This window comes from Ictidomys tridecemlineatus, chromosome 1, assembly GCF_052094955.1.
Source record: "Ictidomys tridecemlineatus isolate mIctTri1 chromosome 1, mIctTri1.hap1, whole genome shotgun sequence".
Lineage (NCBI taxonomy): Eukaryota > Metazoa > Chordata > Mammalia > Rodentia > Sciuridae > Ictidomys > Ictidomys tridecemlineatus.
Genome location: NC_135477.1, coordinates 12750565 through 12769324, shown reverse-complemented (window position 1 = coordinate 12769324; position 18760 = coordinate 12750565). Strand labels below are relative to the sequence as shown.

At 40.4% G+C, this 18760-nt stretch overlaps 1 protein-coding gene and 1 pseudogene across 7 annotated transcripts in view; one reads left to right on the top strand and one right to left on the bottom strand.

Annotated features, from left to right (window-relative positions):
- Shtn1 (shootin 1) overlaps window positions 1-9634 on the bottom strand; it is a 99509-nt gene extending 89875 nt beyond the window's left edge. For 6 of the 7 annotated variants that reach the window (XR_013436659.1, XR_013436700.1, XM_078043654.1 and 3 more), the window contains exon 1: window positions 9258-9484. Coding sequence is in view for 4 of the 7 variants with exons in the window: in XM_078043654.1 (XP_077899780.1) it covers window positions 9258-9315 (58 nt within the window). In the remaining 3 variants the exon portion in view is untranslated. The other variant, XM_078043794.1, reaches the window with a different exon arrangement.
- Window positions 9393-17030, top strand: LOC101955354 (signal recognition particle subunit SRP54-like; annotated as a pseudogene).
- Window positions 17031-18760: the final 1730 nt, after the last annotated feature.

Genomic DNA, 18760 nt, shown 5'->3' with positions numbered 1-18760 from the left:
TCTTTCTCACAAGGAAAAAAAAAGCAGAACATGCTGAAAATCAACAACTCCTCTTAGGTCTGTCAGAGAACTAATGTCACAAGGCCACCCCCCAAAATTAGAGGAACCCACAGGCAGATACAGACAACCACAATTTATGGGAACAGATCCCAGGAGCAGAAACCTCCTCAGAAACCAATAGCAAGACAGGAAAATCTAAGCTATAATTGACAAATTGCTGGAGGCTCCGTTTGGACAAGTGTGAAAGTTAAAAGTGGGTATCTGGGTGGGGGTGCACACTTGTTGGTTTTACTTTTGAGAACCTGGCCTGGTTTGTACAGAGAAGATCAGAGAGGGCAGGCTGAGGAGGAAAGCAGCCATTCTGAAATATGCTCAGGGGCATTCTGTTCTTAAAGCCTGGCCTCAAGAGAAACAGTAAAGCCTGGCCTCAAGAGAAACAGCCGTATTGGAGTCTAATGGATTTAAGGCAGGGCAATGTCCATGTCCAGCCTCCTCCAGCTTCTGTTCCACCTAATTAGAGAAGTGGGAGCTGAACAGAAGTGGGAGGTCACAGTCCAGGAGCACAGCCTCATAAAACCCAACCCGAGGATTCTGATCTAACCAGAACTACAGACTAATTTCATACCCTACCACCACTCACCAATGTTCAGAACATCGTTATTTATAATTGCTCAAACTTGGGAGGAACCAAGATGTTCTTCAAGATGTGAATGAAAAACAAACTGTGGTATATCCGTACAACAAAATATTATTCAGTGATAAAAAAAGAGATAAATGAGCCATCAAGTCACGGAGGGGAAACTTCAATGCATATTGTTAAGTGAAAGAAGCTCATCTGAAAAGGCTACATCTAGTATGAAAACAGCTATGTGAGATTCTGGGAAAAGCAAAACTGTGCAAGAAACAAGAGAGATCAGTGGTTGCCCCAAGTTCTGGGGGAAGGAACAATGAATGGGTAGGTCACAGGATTTTTAGAACAATGAAACTATTCTGTACTATACTGCATGAGACTTGTATGTACATCATATATTGGTAAAAACCCATAATTGTACAATACAAAGAGTGAACCCTAATGTAAACTGGACTTTAGCTAATAATAATTTATTAATATTCGCCTATCGGGTCTAACAAATTCACCACATTAAATAAAGCAAGATATTAATAGAAAAAATAGGGCTGAGGGGAAATGAGGACATATGTGGGAATTGTCTACTTTCAGATCAATTTTTATGTAAACCTACTTCTCAAAATAAGTCTTTTTTTAAAAGACTCCTAAATGAGCAACACACATTGCAAGCAGAAATCATACCTAGATTTGTGTCATGAGACAAAACCAAGTTACTAAAAGGATCTTGTACATTACTCTTCATGGTACCATATAAAAACTTCAGAATGTATGTTTGAAATGTTTAGCCAGCACAGCAAGGAAGAAAAAAACAAAAATTATATATGTTTTACATTTTAAAGCAAAGTCTAGCTGTGTAACAGCTTTAAAGAATAAAATCTAGGGCTATGGATGTGTTTCAGAATTTGTCTAGCATGCATGAGGCCCTGGGTTCCATTCTTAGCACCACAAAAACAAAAGTAAGAATAAAATGTAAAGCAGGGCAAAGTTTAAATGTTTCAGATTCCTCAATTTCACTTTTAAGAATTTTTCCTACTACCCATAGATAAATTTTCCCTTTTACCCATGAATATATACTATTATATAATTTTTTTAAAAATTGATGTTTTTAAAAAGAATTTGTCCTACAATTGTAATTACAAATATATGTACAAGAATGTATGCAGCATTATTATTTTTAGTAAACTTTAATTTTTTAAGCTTTAGAGAGATAAAAAAAACTCAAAGATAGTAAAATCATCCCTTGGTATTCACAGGGAATTGGTGGTTTAAGTGGATACCAAACTCTGGAAATGTTCTTATATAAAATGATGTACTATTTACATACAATCTACACATACACTCCCACGTTCTTTATATCATCTCCAGATTACTTACAATATCTAATTCAATATGAATGCCATGGAAATAATTGAATGCTGTATTATTTAGGGAATAATCATAAGCAAAAACAATACCTGTACATGTTCAATTTTTTTTTCAAATATTTTTGAACTGAAGTTGGTTGAATCCACAGATGTGGAACCCATGGATACTGGAGGGCCAGCAGTACAGAGTGCCCCTGTCTTCCCCTGTCATGAACATAAGCATTACTATGGCACATTTGTTACAACTAATGGACCCACAGTGACACCTTATTGTGAACTAAAGTCCACAGTTTATTCAGGTTTCCTTAGTTTTTACCTAATTTCCTCTTCCTCTGCTCTGGGATCCCATCAGACATGCCGAATTGTATTTAGATGTCATATATCCTTAGGCATTTCTTGACTTTGACAGGTAGACTGGCTTACAGGTTTTTAGGAGACAATCACAGAGATAAAGTGCCATTTTTATTATACTGTATCAAAGACATGAGTTATCCACATGACTTATCCCTGTTGATGTTGACCAGCATCACCTCACTGAGGCAGCGTCTGCCAGATTTCCATGGAAATTACTCTACTCCGCCTTTCTTACGCTGCAATCTCTGGAGAGAAGTCACTGCGAACAGCCCCCACTTAAGGATGGGGGAGTTAAGACCACACCTTTTTTAAGTGGGAGGAGCTACATAAATTATTTGAAATTGTTCTGCATTAGAAATTTGTTTCTTCTCCCTGCTAATGTATTGAATTACTTCTATTAGTACTGACTCAGAAATATTTATTTCATACTTTGGGTTACAATACAATATTTTTTTTTCAAATCGTGCTGTCTTTGCCCACGGGAAGCTCCTTCAGTTGGCTCCTGTGTCTCTGACAGCCCCATCACTGTAGGGTTATTAGTTTGTTCACTTCCTTAGTTTTGAGCACTACTAGATGCCTCAGGCTCATCTTGTATGTTTCTTTCCTCATTCTAGAATCTTCCGTTTCTCCCAATAACCCTGTTCCTTTCATGGTATTAGTTCCCAGCTCTGGGTGCTAGATGTGTTCACTGCTACCAGTGCATCCTGACTCTCATCTGGCAGAACAAGAAAACACATCTGTCTGCACTAACCCAACTACGTGTACATATCTGTAAGAATTTTAAAGATAACCATCTTTATCTACATTAAACTAAATATGAATTCATACTGATGTCTCCAACTTGAATCCATTACTGCAAACATTACTTTAAACAGCAAAAAAATAAAAACAAGAAACAGAAATATCCATCCAGAGGACATTAAATACACTGTGGTAGATGAATACAGTGAAACACTATCTAATCAATTTTTTTTTTTAAAGAGAGAGTGAGGGGGGGGACAGAGAGAGAGAGAGAATTTTAACATTTATTTATTTTTTTCTTAGTTCTTGGCAGACACAACATCCTCGTTTGTATGTGGTGCTGAGGATCGAACCCGGGCCGCACGCATGCTAAGCCAGCGCGCTACCGCTTGAGCCACATCCCCAGCCCCTCTAATCAATTTTTAATAATGTGACTCTCTATGTGCTGACATAAATTACATATTAGGTAATAAAATATGTGTGTACACAGAAATACACAATTTCTGGAAGGAAACACGGCAAAAGATTAACAGTCAGAAACTTTGAGAAATGGGAATGGGGTAGAGCAAGCACTGTCAATAGGGAGTAATATCATTCTCAACAAGGCAAAAAAGATCTTAGGTATTATGATGGTTTGTGGCCCTTCAAAGGGTCACAGTACATAAAATGTCTAAAAAGGCTCCTGAGGAGGAGAAGAATAATAAAAGAACTACTGAGAAACAATGAGTTATATAGAACAGATAACTGTATTTTTCACTTTATAAGCATGAGATTATTTTATGATTTAATTTTTTAAATTTATTTTTTAGCTTTAGTTGGACACAATACCTTTATTTTATTTATTTATATGTGGTGCTGAGGATCGAACCTAGGGCCTCGCATGTGCTAGGCGAGCGCTCTACCGCTGAGCCACAACCCCAGCCCATTATGATTTAATTTAAAAAAAAAAAATACAAGACTCACCTACCTATGGGAAGTATTAAGTGAAGAGAGGAATTCTGACTAGAAGATGCTACTCGCCAGCCATGCTAAGCACCGGGGTCTTGGAGGGCTGCCGGCCTGGCGTCTCTTCGGCAATGATTCACGGACTCTGGGGTTGGCATAACTACAGCCATCCTCCTTTCCCCACCCCCGCTGTTTGAATACTGTTCTTATTCTCAAGAGATAGAAACTTGCTAGCTGTGTTCTCTCCTTGAGAGATAAAAACCTGCCGGTCTCTGTTCTCTCCTTGAGCGATAAAAAGTTGCTCTTCTCTGTTCCCAAGGAACTGTAACTTGCCTTCCACAAAAACCAGGTGATGCTTGCTAGGCCAGTCACAAGGGCTAAAACCACCTCTAAAGAGTGGCCATGATTCTGGCCTCTAAAAGTCATGCTCAAGGGGGAGTTGCTGCTGCTCCCCACTCCCGCTGCTCTCCCTTCCTACTGCTGTTCTCTCTGAGCCAGAGAGAGCCTTGTCAGGTGCCTGGCAATAAATCTGCTTATGCCTCTACCTTTGATGTGCCCATGTGATCAGTCCTGCACCGTTTTCTTTCACCTGGGAGGAAAGTAAGTTTCTAATACATATCTGGTAACTCAAAAGTAGCTGGTCCCGGGGCTGGGGATGTGGCCCAAGCGGTAGCGCGCTCGTCTGGCATGCGTGCGGCCGGGTTCGATCCTCAGCACCACATACCAACAAAGATGTTGTGTCCGCCGAGAACTAAAAACAAATAAATATTAAAAATTCTCTCTCTCTCTCCTCTCTCTCTCTTTAAAAAAAAAAAAAAAAAAAGTAGCTGGTCCCTGGACCACACTTAGGAAAACACTGGTGTAAGGCCAAGTTTGTGCTTGAAACTAAGGCAACCATTTAATTCCAAATTGCTTTCTACTGAGTGACTTCATGTGGATCAGTGACTGCAATGCTTTAGCTTTTCCAGACTGATAGGGTCACTGTGATAGGCAACAGTGTGGGCCCCTTCTGACAAAATAATCCTCCTCTGACCCAGAAGCCAAGAGAACACTAGAAGCATACATAAATTACTAGCTCAGCTCTAAGAATGAGTTTTACTGAATTTCCATCTGAATCTTAAGCACCAGCTCAATAACTTGGGGGAAATGATATTAATTATAAAAGTGAAAGGAGGTTTCCTTGTTATAAAACCAATCATCTGAGCTGAGGATGCAAGCTCAGTGGAAAAGCCCTTGTCTAGCATGCACCAGGAGCTGTGTTTAATCCCCAATACTGAAAAAAAAAAAAAAAAAAAAAAGCTAAAGAAAATCCATTTTAGATAGTATTACCCAAGAATGATCCATACATTCGGGGAATTTGTTGTTGTTTGGTCTTACATGAGAACATCCTTAGTAGGGTTAGGGCTACAGCTCAGTGGTAGAGTGCTTGCCTAGCATGGCTTTGATCCCTCGTACCACCCACAAAAAAAAGAACATCCCTACTAGTAAGCAGCAATCACTCTCTTCAAAACTTTTGAGCTCCACAGGGCGGCCATTACTATTCTGACTAGGTTAGTGGGCACCTGTTGTTTATGTCACTCCAGTTGTATCCTCTCTTCTGATGATGGCAGGTCATTCATTCTGCTTTGGACAACTACTCCATTGCATGGATCTTCACGGAGGCTGCCAATCACAATGCTTCCCGGCCAAAGGATGTGAATCCATGACCCCATCTAGACCAATCAGACACTCTTCCTGGAATATGCATGCCTGCCATCATCTTCAGGCCAGAACTCCTCACCAGCAGGGACCAGGTCTTACTCATCTCTCTATCTCTGATGCCTAGCACAGTGCCTGGCCATGAATATTCAGCACATGCGAGTTCAATGAATTACACAGAAAATCAGGCACCTTAAACAAATGCTGAACTAAGTCTATCATTTTCCAACAGAATTCCGGAGAGGAGCAAATTGTGTGGTGTTTTGTGAGGGAAATGTCCACTTTAGTAGCTAGGAAATATGCATCGGAAATAGTATCCAAAGTTGCCATTTCTCTGTGCATTGAAGATGTCAATCAGTCCAATAAAATAAAGCCAGAAAAAAAGACAAAAGGAGAATTACCTCATTACCTCAACATCTGCTTGAACATAAGCAATCACACATTGGCTAATTTTTTTTTTAAGGGACATAATATAACTTTCTAGAAAGACATAATATAGCTAATTATACCATTCACTAGAAGGGAACATACAATGTTTTGAAGTAATTCAGAAGTGGGTGTGATTTATAAGACACAGAGCTTAGGGAATGGTAAGTATAAATTAGAGATTGTTCATATTATGACAGACTCCGTCACTGCATTTCACAACTTTTGTCAAAAGCAACCTCATTCACCACACCACTGAAGGCGTCACATGAGGGAAACTGCTGTCAGAGCTGCAGTTTAGACCTTCTTTCTGCATACCCTCCTGAGGAATGGGTTCGAATTTGAGACTTAAAACTCACTAAGGAAGGAACCACATGATGAAACTCAAACACCCGATAAGCACATAAAAATACCTCCAATTTCACCAATAACAAGGGCAATACAAATTTTTAAAGGTACCATTTTGCCCACTTGGCTGGCAAAAATTCAGAAACTTGTCAAGCTGTCAAATTAGTAAGGATGGCTAACAGTCAATGTTAACCAGCACGTGGGGATAGAGAGGCTACTTGGGGAATGTGAACTGATATAGCGATACTAGGGGGCATTTTTTTCAATATTTATTTTTTAGTTGTAGTTGGACACAATACCTTTATTTTATTTATTTATTTTTATGTAGTGCTGAGGACTGAACCCAGGGCTTCACATGCACTCCACCACTGAGCTAAAATCAGCCCCCTATAGGGCATTTTTTTTAACTCTCTAGCAGAACTTTATTATGTACATGACCTCTAACCCAACAATTTCATGTCTAAGAATCTATACTAGAAAAAAAATGGGTAATTGTACATTTATCAGTGTGATTATTTGATTAATGATATCTATGAGACAAAAAAAAAGAAAAAAAGCAAAGACAAAAATTTTCTAGTTCACTCCCTGGGCCCCCAGTGCCTAGCACATGGGCCCCACCTGTGGTAAAACATGTGTTTACTTGGAATTAAAAAAGGAAACTAGTATATCTACTCAATGATGGTTCTTCTCCTTCCTATCAAACAGGGGTAGTGAAATGAGGACTCAAAGCGTTAATGGGTAGAACACACCGAAACTTTACAAAATTCATCATAATACTGGAGACACCCAAAGAGCCTGAGTTCTCATTTCAAATCCCTAGCTTTCCAGTTAGTTCCATAAGTCAAGCAACAATTAAATACTCTTGAAATAAGTTAACTGTTATCACAGTCAATGATCCAATGGTAAATGCCCTGCTTTGAGATATATAAAACTCATACTATGGGCTGAAAAAAATCCTCACACCTGGATAACTAGACTCAACATCATTAAAAAAAAGTGTACTTTTAATAAACACAAATTTCAAAGTCAACTGTTCTATTACCTTTGATATGCCTTTAATCAAGGAAATATAGCCTCTGAAAATACCAACACCATGGATGTTTCCTAATACAACAGAAGAAACATAAACTTAGAAATACACCCTTTTTCCTCACTCCTTAATCCAACATGGAGACAGAGAACATGTTCCAAAATCAAATAAAAACAATTTGTGGGTTACTTGCATTGTTAATCTGCCCTTAAAAATATATACAGAATGAAAAGGAAGTAACTTTTTATTATTCGAAGACTGAGCATCCATCAAGAGATGTGATATCCAGTAATACTAATAATGAAAGTTCCATGTGTCCAGGAATATGAATCAAGAGTCTAGAAATAACATTCAAATAGAATGCAGCCCTTAATAAAACTTGAGATTTCCTATAAAGGAAATTCTGCCCATCCAGCAGATTCACTGGTTCTTGACTTCATGCCCTCAGGCTAGTCTAGGCTGGGAAGTGAGGGTGCTAGGACCAAGAAGACTAACATCTATCCAGCACATTCCAGATACTAGATATCAAAGAGAAATGTGCAATGTCCACTTTAGAAAAGTTAAGTAATTTCCTCCAAGGTCACACAGTACATGGTCCTATTAAGAATTTTTTGCAAGGAGTACCCTTGCAGATGGGAAGATGGTGTAATCAAGAAGCAACAGGTTATACATAGTACTGGACAGGAAGGACAATGTGACGTCTGGTTTAGTCCTTGTTTTTAGACAGGTAAAGCTTGACTGAAACCACAAGATCCAAGGAAGGGCGGACATTCCTCCAAGTTCACAAAGCTTCTGAGCTGAGCCAAGAGAAGCAGAAGAACTGAGACTAAACACAAGGGTTAGCCAAAGAGCAGGGCCCCTTTCACTTTCTGGCCATGTCAGCAAGTCACTTAGAGAAGCACAAGTACCTACTCGTTTTTTACTTCCTAAATCTCCATGTTCGGCTCCTTCTTGACCCACATTCTCAGACCACCCTTTGATCAGGGTAATAAGAATTTTTAAAATGTGTTAGATTAACAATGGCTCTCTGATCTGGCTTTGTTCAGAAGGGTGATAATGATGAAAATGATTGAAACAGCTCTTTATTGAGGGATAATCCCCAGTTACAAGCAGTAGAGAAACGTGTGCACAGGGCCTGGCTGCCCTGTGCCCAGCGCCAACACTGTCCATTCAGGAAACCAGGCGCACAGACAGGGTGTTGATTCACTGACTAATACACTGCTAAAAATGGGAAGTGATAAAAACACATCGCGGCCTGAGAATCCTGGCTAAGGAAAGAGGAACTGCACCGACCCCAATGAAATGCTGGAAAGGCTGTGAAGCAGCGCTGCAGGCCCGCGAGCGCCCCAAATGTGCAAGGGTGGGGCCAAGGCCAGGAGCACGGCCAGCTGAGCCGCCCAGAGCCGCCCAGCGTCCGGCCCCACCCGCTTCTCCCGCGTGGAATGGGTGTCGCGCGCCCCGGTCCGCGCCAGGTCCTTGTCCCCGGCCCGGATCTCCAATTTCGGGCCAAGGCGGCAGCGCCTCTCCCACTGCGGGGCCCGACCCTCCCCGACACTCGCACCTCGTCTCGGCCTGCGCTCTACTGCAAGGTGACGGAGCTACCGGGTGACCGCGACGGCCGCAACGCCCCCCGCCCGGCTCCCACCTGCCGCAGACCCGGCTCGCGAGCCGTCCCCGCCCACGGGCCGCGGCTCCCACACCTGGCGCCCGCGGGCCCGCCTACCTTGCTCCTTCAGGCTGGTGATGAGCTGCAGCTGCTTCTCCTCGTCCGAGCTGTTCATTTTGGCGGGTGGGGCTGGGAATAAAAGGAAAGGAGGAGAGGCGAGGGGGCCCCGGGGGAGGGGGAAGAAGCAGCAAGATGCCGGTGGCGTGCGGCGGCACTACCCGGAAGTTGGATCCGCTCCCGCTCCTCCTCCTCCCGGCGCCGAGCGCGCGAGTGAGATCATCCCCACGCACCTTCCCGGCGGCCGCTTCACCTGCAGCGGGCGGCGGGCAGGGCCCCGAGGCGCTGGGCCGCGGTGGGGGCGGCGGCTGGCGGGGGCGGGAACAAGTGTCCCAGCCCGCTGCGGCCGCTGCGGCCCGGGATCCTCCCTGGAGGCCCGCGCCCAGGACGCGCAGGCGGGGGGCGCGCGGCCCTGCGTGCGGCCGCTGGGCGCTCCTGCACCCTTCTCCCCGCCTCCGCCCCCGGACACGCGCGTTCAGAGAAACCGGCCTTGGGTTCTTAGCGCCGGTGGGAACTCCACCTTGGACGCAGCGCGAAGGTCACTACCCGCGCCACTAAGAGCCAACGATTTAGAGCGGGAAGTGGCGGGCACTAGAAGCCCCGAGTTCCCACGCAGTGGTCTATCGGGGAGACCTTTAGAGGCTGGAAAACCTAGGGGCCTGCACCTTGCGAAATAGAGCAGGGAGCGAAATAGGCCATCCTGCGCTTTGCGGGCCGCCCAGCTGGTAAGGTCACCACACAGTTGGGAGAGAGACATGGTAGTCGGATACCAGTTCTAGGGCCCTGGCGGGTTTCTCCACCTGACATCAGGTTTGAGTGGCTGGAACATGGGCCCTGAGGCGCGTAGGGATCTTGTGGTTGGCTTGAGAGGACCTTCACTCTAGGGGGGGGCGACCACTGCCTCTCAAATGCCTAAGGCAAACAGCTACCTGGCAGGAGAGCGTGGTGTTGTGAAATGAAGGCCAGCACTTGTTCCCCTTCACTGCCCTCTTGCCCTCTGCACTATTTAAACCCAGCTCTAGAATAGACCCTGACCAGGAGAGAGGCTGTAAGTCTGACTGGTTGAAGGGCAACTTTCCCCAGGCCCAAGTTGCTGGCTAACCTTTGGTCTAGTCTCCTGTGCTCTTTGAACTGCACCTAAAGGATGGGAACAGTAATAATGCCTACTCTCCAGGAGAAGGGTAAGGATTGAACAGAGAAGAAAAAGATCAAAACGCCAAACCAGAATGCAGCATTTAGTTGCTGGTTTTTTTTTTTTTAATTACCGGTATGAGAAAGGGTTATGGTTGCTAATTATAAACTGAAACAGGCAAAGTTCTTTTACACTGATCAGTTAGCATAGAAAATAAATCCAACCTGGATTAGACCTATTGCACATCTTGATTTTTCTATCCTAAACTCATAGGTAGGACACCAGCACAGTGCTTCTGATCACTCTTCATTTGATATTTTATGCAAATGTCCAACTCCATTTGCTGTGTCCCTCTCTCCGGTATAGATGGGCAGGAGGCCTGGTAATTTGATGAATCCTGTAACCAGTATCTTTCGAGTCAATAGTTAGTATATTACTAACTATTGACTCGAAATAAATTGAAAAAATGGTTGCACTGCTTTCTGCTTTTATAAAAACGGCAATATAGTGTTTTAGCATGGGTCATTTGGTAGTAGAATGATCTAAAAATAGCAACAAAGTATTTTTTAGTGGAGTGAATTAAAAATTAAAAAATAATTAGTTTGAGTTTTTAATCATTCAATCCTTTCCCTAATTTTTTCATAAAATAATTCAAAGTACTTGCAGATCAGCTGAAGATCTCCAGAAGACAACCACGTGGCCTTTTCCCTGAAACTGCAGTTTAGTCCTCAGAATTGAAAGAAGAGGCTAGAAGTATGAGCCAATCCAAACTTGACTCCACGAAAATGTCCTGCCACTGGGTATTTTGTGAAAAGAAATAATTTCTTTCCAGAGGGGAGTAAAATACAGGAGAACTGAGTGTCAAATCATGGCCATCTAGCTCTTGCATGGCAGTGGGGAAACATGGTAAACCTGAGCTGTCATTCTGACTGCTGGGCAATTTGGAAGAGTTCCCTCCAAACCTAAATAACCAGAGTATTTTCTCACATTCTACCAAACATAAGCAGAGTGTCCATTAGGTATTTGTATTCTTTTACAAAATTCCATTCTCTTAAATATCTGGTTTTATTGTGTACTCCAATTACACTTAGATAATATTTTTGGAGTTTAAGGATAAGTTAATTATCAAATCTATAATCAAACTAAGTGTTCTGGTCCCACACTCAATCCGAAGCCCTGAAGCCCCTTGAAATTAATTCCATTTACCCTCCTTGAAATTAAAATAGCCACCTGAAATACAATATGGTATTATCCTGAGGGCATGGAATGAATTATTAGGATGACTATTAGAGTTACTTATTGGGATGCAGATCTCCCATTACTTTATGGTTTATTTATATGATATGAATATTGATGAGAGGATAGAAGTGGTATAATTAGTTTTTGTTCTGTTAAATAATGCACATAGGGATTTATGTTACAGGCATCACATTGGAGCTATTAACCTGCATACAACATGCAATTTAAAACATTTAAAAATGAGTTTGTTTACATACATACATGTATATGTAGAGAGAGAAAAAATGCTTTCTAAAAATGAATTGAAAATATTTGTACAAAGTTCAAGAAAATTACTTTCTTCAGGCTACAAGAACAGGTCCAAGGGGTCTGGGTGGAGTGGGAAAGTGCTGTAGTAAAAAAGGATTCTTTCTTTAATATTTGTTTGATTTTTTCATTCTATATTAGTGGGTCCATCTTAAAAGGCTTCAGTACAGAGCTACTTATTGTAATGGTAATTATGATGCAAAAATGCAACATTGGAATATTATTTAGCAATTAAAAAAAGTACTGACACATGATATAACATGTATGAACTTTGAAAACATTATACTGAGTGGGGAAAGACAGAAAAGTCCAGATAGTGTATGACTGCATCTATATAAAATGTTAAAAATAGGAAAATCCATGGAAAGAGAAAGCTGATTAGAAATTTGTATGAAACTCAAGGCATGGGGGGATTACAGAGAAAATAGAAAATGGCTATTGATAGGTATGTGGTTTCTTTCTGGGGTAATAAAAATGCTCAAAAAATGCTCCAGGCAATGACATTCTCAGTAAGGCTCTGAAAACTCAGGAAATAATGCCAAGAATTAATAAATGGGATGGCATCGAATTAAAAAGCTCCTTTTGCACAGGAAAAAGGAAACAGAAATGAGGAAAGAATTTATAGAATGGGATAAAATCTTTGCTAGCTACTCTTCTGACAAAGGATTAATATACAGAATACATAAAGAAATTAAAAAACAACAAAAAAGTTAATAAATAAACAAATGAACTAAACAGACACTTCTCAAAAGAAAAAATACAAATGACCAAAAATATGTGAAAAAAAAGATTCAAAATCATTAACAATTAGGGAAATGCCAATCAAAACTACACTAAGATTTCATCTCCACTCAAAATGGCAGCCATCGAGAATAGAAAGTTAAGAGTTGCATGTTTTCTCTCATATGTGGAAGCTAGAGAGGAGAAAGGAAAAGGAAGGTGTGTATGTGAGTGTCTCATAAAAACTGAAAGGAGATCAGTAGAGGAAAGAAACCAGAGGGCCAGGGTTGGGAAGAGAGGAGGGAAAGGAGAAATACTGGGGAATGATATTGGTCAAATTATATTGTTATATTGTGTGCATGTACGAATACGTAACAACAAATCCCACCATTTTATACAACTATAATACACCAATAAAAATACAGAAAAATTGTGCTCATGGTTGCACAATTCTATGAATGGATTAAAAACTATAGAACTATACACTTTAAATGGGAGAATTTGATGGCATGTAAATTATATTTCAATAAACCAGTTATAAAAGAACAGATTTTTCAGCTATAATAACGAAAACTGCATGGTACTGGGCATAAAAACAGACTCATAGACCAATCATACAAAATAAAAGACACAGAGACAAACCCACGGAGATAAAGTCATCTCATCCTTGACGAACATGCCAAAAACATACGTTGGAGAAAAGACAGACTTTTCAATGACTGATCCTGGGAAAACTGGTTATCCATATGTAGAGGAACGAAACTGGATCCTAATTCCTCACTCTGCACAAAAGTTAAATCAAAATGGATCAAAGACCTAGAAAATAGATCAGAAATTATGCACCTCTTAAAAGAAAACATAGGGTCAACACTCCAGCATATAGGCACAGGCAACGACTTTCTCAATGAGACCCCTAACACTCAGGAAATAATGGCAAGAGTTAATAAGTGGGATAGCATCAAATTAATAAGCTTCTGCACAGCAAAGAAAACAATTGGGAATGTGAAGAGAGAATCTACAGAATGGGAAGAAATCTTTGCTAGCTACTCTTCTGACAGAGGATTAAAATCCAGAATAGATAAAGAACTAAAAAACTTTACACCAAATAATCAAATAGCCCAATTAACAAATGGGCAAACATTTTAAGCAAACAAATCTCAAAAGAAGAGATATAAATGGCCAACAAATATATGAAAAATGTTCAACATCATTGGCAATTAGGGAAATGCAAATCAAAACCACACTAAGATTTCATTACACACCAGTCATAATGGCAGTCATCAAGAATATAAATAATAGATGCCCCATTTCGGAGTTTCCCCAGAGCACCTCTTGGATCTAATCCCTTTTTCTTAAAGTAGCTCCTAGAGGCCTGGCTTTCTTTCCTAGTTTGTATCCCTAGAGACCCTATTTTGCCACTAACTTTGCTGCCTCAGTTATTTAATAGTAAAAAAAGTAAAACCAAAGCCAATCAAAACAAAGAAACATCTCCCCAGATCCTTTTGGAAGTATGTCCTCTTCCAGAAAGACTGGACTATGCTGAATGATGTCATCTCCTCATGAGGCAAAAGAGTTCCTCATAAGCACATCTTAAAGTTTTCAAGAATGTTCAAGCAGACCTTGGAAGAAAAATAACATCATTACACTCTTTGGGCATTGCCACCATCATCAATGAAGAGGTATTAAGTGCTATGCTAAAAGAAGTATGTAGAGCATTATTAGAAGTGGATGTTAAACTAATGAAGCAACTAAGATAAAATGTTAAGTCTCCTATTGATCTTGAAGTGATAGCATCTGATCTTAACAAAAGAAAAATGATTCAACATGTTGTCTTTAAAGAACTTGTGAAGCTTGTAGACCCTGGAGTTAAAGCATGGACACCCACTGAAGGAAAACAGAATGTGACTATGTTGGCTGGATTCCAAGGGAGTGGTGAAACAACAATGTGTTCAGAATTAGCATATTATTACCAGAGGAAAGGTTGGAAGACCTGCTTGATACATGCAGACACATTTAGAGCAGGGGCTTTTGACCAACTAAACCAGAATGCTACTAAAGCAAGAATTCTATTCTATGGAAATGAATCCTGTTGTCATTGCTTCTAAAGGAGTGGAGAAATTAAAAAATAACATTTTTTTAATTATTGTTGTTGAGACAAGTGTCTGCCACAAACAAGAAGACTCATTATTCAAAGAAATACTTCAAGTTGCTAATGCTATACAACCTGATAACATTGTTTATGTGATAGATACCTCCATTGGTTAGACTTGTGAAGCCCAAGCTAAGGCTAAGATAAAGTAGATGTAGCCTCAGTATGAGTGACAAAACTAACAATCAGTGAGGTGAAGAGAGAGCCTACATTTTGGAACAAATCTTTGCCACACACACATCAGATAGAGCACTAATCTCCAAGATATATAAAGAACTCAAGGAGGCTGGGCTTGTGGCTTGGGGGCTGGGCTTGTGGCTCAGAGGTAGAGCGCTCACCTACCATGCTTGAGGTACCGGGTTTGATACTCAGCACCCACTTAAAAATAAAAGAAAGAAATTGTGTTCACCTACAACTAAAAAATAAATATTAAAAAAAAGAACTCAAAAAATTTAATACTAAAAAAAAAAACAAAAAACCCAATCAATAAATGGGCTAAGGAGCTGAACAGACACTTCTTAGAAGAAGATATACAACCAATCAACAAATATATGAAAAAATGTTCAATATGTCTAGTAATTAGAGAAGTGCAAATCAAAACTACTCTAAGATTTCATGTCACTCCAGTCAGAATGGCAGTTATCAAGAATATAAATAACAATAAGTGTTGGCAAGGATCTGGGGAAAAGGCACACTCATACATTGCTGATGGGACTGCAAATTGGTGCAACCACTCTGGAAAGCACTATGAAGATTCCTTAGAAAACTCAGAATGGAACCACCATTTGACCCAGCTATTCCACTCCTCTGTCTATATAAAGCAGCCACATCAGTGTTTATAGAAGCTCAATTCACAATAGGTAAACTGTGGAAGCAATCTAGACGCCCTTCAATAGATGAATAGATAAAGAAACTGTGGTATATATACACAATGAATATTACTCAGCATTTAAAAAAGAATAAAATCATGGCATTTCCAGATAAATGGATGGAATTGGAGAATATCCTGCTAAGGAAAGTAAGCCAATCCCCCCAAACCAAAGGCCAAATGCTCTCTCTGATAAGTGGATGCTGATCTATAATGGGGTTGGGGGAAAATGGGAAAAAATGGAGGAACTTTGATTGGGCAAAGGGGAGTGAGGGTAGGGGAGGAAGTATGGGGGCAGGAAAGATGGTGGAATGTGATGGACATTACTACCCTAGGTACATGTATGACTGCACCTAGGGTGCAAACGCTACATCGTGTACCATCAGAGAAAAGTTATGCTGCAATTGGGTACAATGAATCAAAATGCATTCTTTTGGGCTGAGGTTGTGGCTCAGTGGTAGAGCACTTGCCTAGCACATATGAGGCACTGGGTTTGATACCCAGAACTACATAAAAGTAAACAAAATAAACGTATAAAAATATTTTAGAAAAGTGCATTTTGCTGTCATTTATACCTAACTAAAATAAATAAATTTTTTAAAAAAAAGAGTGATGAAATTTGATGGTCATGCAAAAGGAGGTGGTGTACTCAGTGTGATTGCTGCCACAAAAAGTCCAATTGTTTTCATGGGTACAGGGGAACATATTGATGACTTTGAGCCTTTCATCAGCAAGCTTCTGGGTATGGGTGACATTAAAGAACTGATAGATAAAGTCAATGAGTTGAAATTGGATGAAATGAAGGACTCGTAGAGAAGTTGAAACATGGTCAGTTTACATCGCAAGACATGTATGAATGATTTCAAGATGTCATTAAAATGGGCCCGTTCAGTCAGATCTTGGGGTTGATCCCTGGTTTTTGGAACAGATTTTATAAGCAAAGGAAATGAACAAAGGAGTCAATGTCAAGGATAAAGAAATTAATGACAATAATGGATAGTATAAATGATCAAGAACTGAACAGTACAGATGGCACCATGGTTTGTAGTAAGCAAACAGGAAGAACCCAAAGAGGAGCACAAGGATCAGGCATGTCAACAAGAGATGTCCAGGAACTTTTGATGTAATATATCAAGTTCACACAGATAGTAAAAAAGATGGGAGATATCAAGGGACTTTTCAAAGGTGATGACATGCCTAAGAATGTGAGCCAATCACAGATGGCAAAATTGAATCAACAAATGGCCCAAATGATGGATCCAAGAGTTCTTCATCACATGGGTGCCATGGCAGGACCTCAGTCAGTGAAGAGGCAGTTTCAACAGGGTGCAGCTGCCAATGGGATTCAATAATATGTAAAGAAGATGATTTAATATAAACTGACTTGGTTGATTACATTATGTGCTGAGACCTCAAGAAATTTCCCTCCATTTTGCAAACAGGGGAAAAAAAGAGTTTTTCTTGCCTTCTTTTTCTTTGCGTTTTCACACACACACACACACACACACACACACACCTTTTTTTTTCCTTTCTTTCTCCTTCCCTCCCTTCTTTTCATGTAAGGGAAGAATATAGGGTTTTTGTGAAAATTATATTTCTGTTTGAAAATTTTTCTTTTAGTTTTCATCATCTTAACCCTCCTTAAGTTAAACAAATCATGATGTCAAATTTTAGTACTTCAACGGTTTTAATTGTCTCAAAGGCCAAACATTACATTTGTAAACAGTCCTGATCAGTAAGTTACATGATGTCTCAATAAAAGTGCTGTAAAATAAACTTCTAAATGATTATTAAAAGAAAGAATGCAAATAGTAAACTTGTCCAATCTCCCCCCAAGATTCCTTATCTTTCACTGATGATCATTCAGTTTCTTAACATTTGCTTCCAGTAAAGGGGTACTTATGTGCCGCAGTCTGGCTGGGCACAAATCACCCAGCCGCCACAAAGCACTTGTATGTTCAAACAGGAAACTTTATTGCCTGAACTCCAACAGCACTCCACGCACACTCCCCGGGAACTCTCCCAAACGCCACCCACACCCCACACGGCTCCTCTCCGGCACACCACACCAACAGGAACTCCCTCTACCGGAACTTCCCCAATCAACGAAACTCCCCAGGAAATCCTCGCCTAGAACTCCAAAGCAGCGGGCAGCAGGGGTCTATATACAATTGAATCAATCCAGCATCATCTTAATGGCTCGCCTCACAACCATTACTTCTGGGCAAAATGGCTGTGGCTCTCAACACTTATGAAGCTCTCAAACCAGTTTATTCCATTTTTAAACAACTCTAATTGCTAGAGGATATTAGTTAAACTGTTCCACCATGCCTACTTCTGTCTCCCTCCTGCCTCCAGAATGACACAGGAGAGTTGTCGACAGGACTGTCTTAATGACTCAAATTAATGAGCATTGGATTCACTAAGGTTTTCTCTTTTTCTGTTCCAAATACCACCAAGCCTGTCACACATTCCTCAGACGTGAAGATTTTGGAAACCCTCCCCATTCTTGTCATCTTCCTCTGGATATGTTTCAGACCCTCGATGTCCTTCTTAAAATTCACTATGAAATAAATGCAATAAATGAACAATATATAACTAATACCATTGCATCTGAAGACAGCACACGCAAGGAACCAGAACCTTTGGCGATTTGGCGACATCATTCTCCCTAGGGGAAATAAAATGAATAAACTTATTTTAAAAAAGAATACAAATAATAATACATGCTGAAGAGGATGTGATGAAAAGGAATTTTATACTGTTGATGGGATTGTAAATTAGTACAACCACTATGGAAATCAGGTTCCTCAAAAGGCTAGGCGTGAAAGCACCGTATGAACCAGCTGTACCACTCCTGGGTGTTTATCCTGAAGAATTAAAGTCATCTTACTACAGTGATACAAGATTGCCCATATTTATAGCAGCACAATTCACAATAGCCAAACCATGGAACCAGCCTAGGTGTCCATCAACAGGTGAATAAATAAAAAGGAATGTAGTTATATATACAAAATGGAGTTTTATTAAGACATAAAGAAAAATGAAATTATGTTATTTGCAGGGAAATGACTGGAACTAGAGAATAT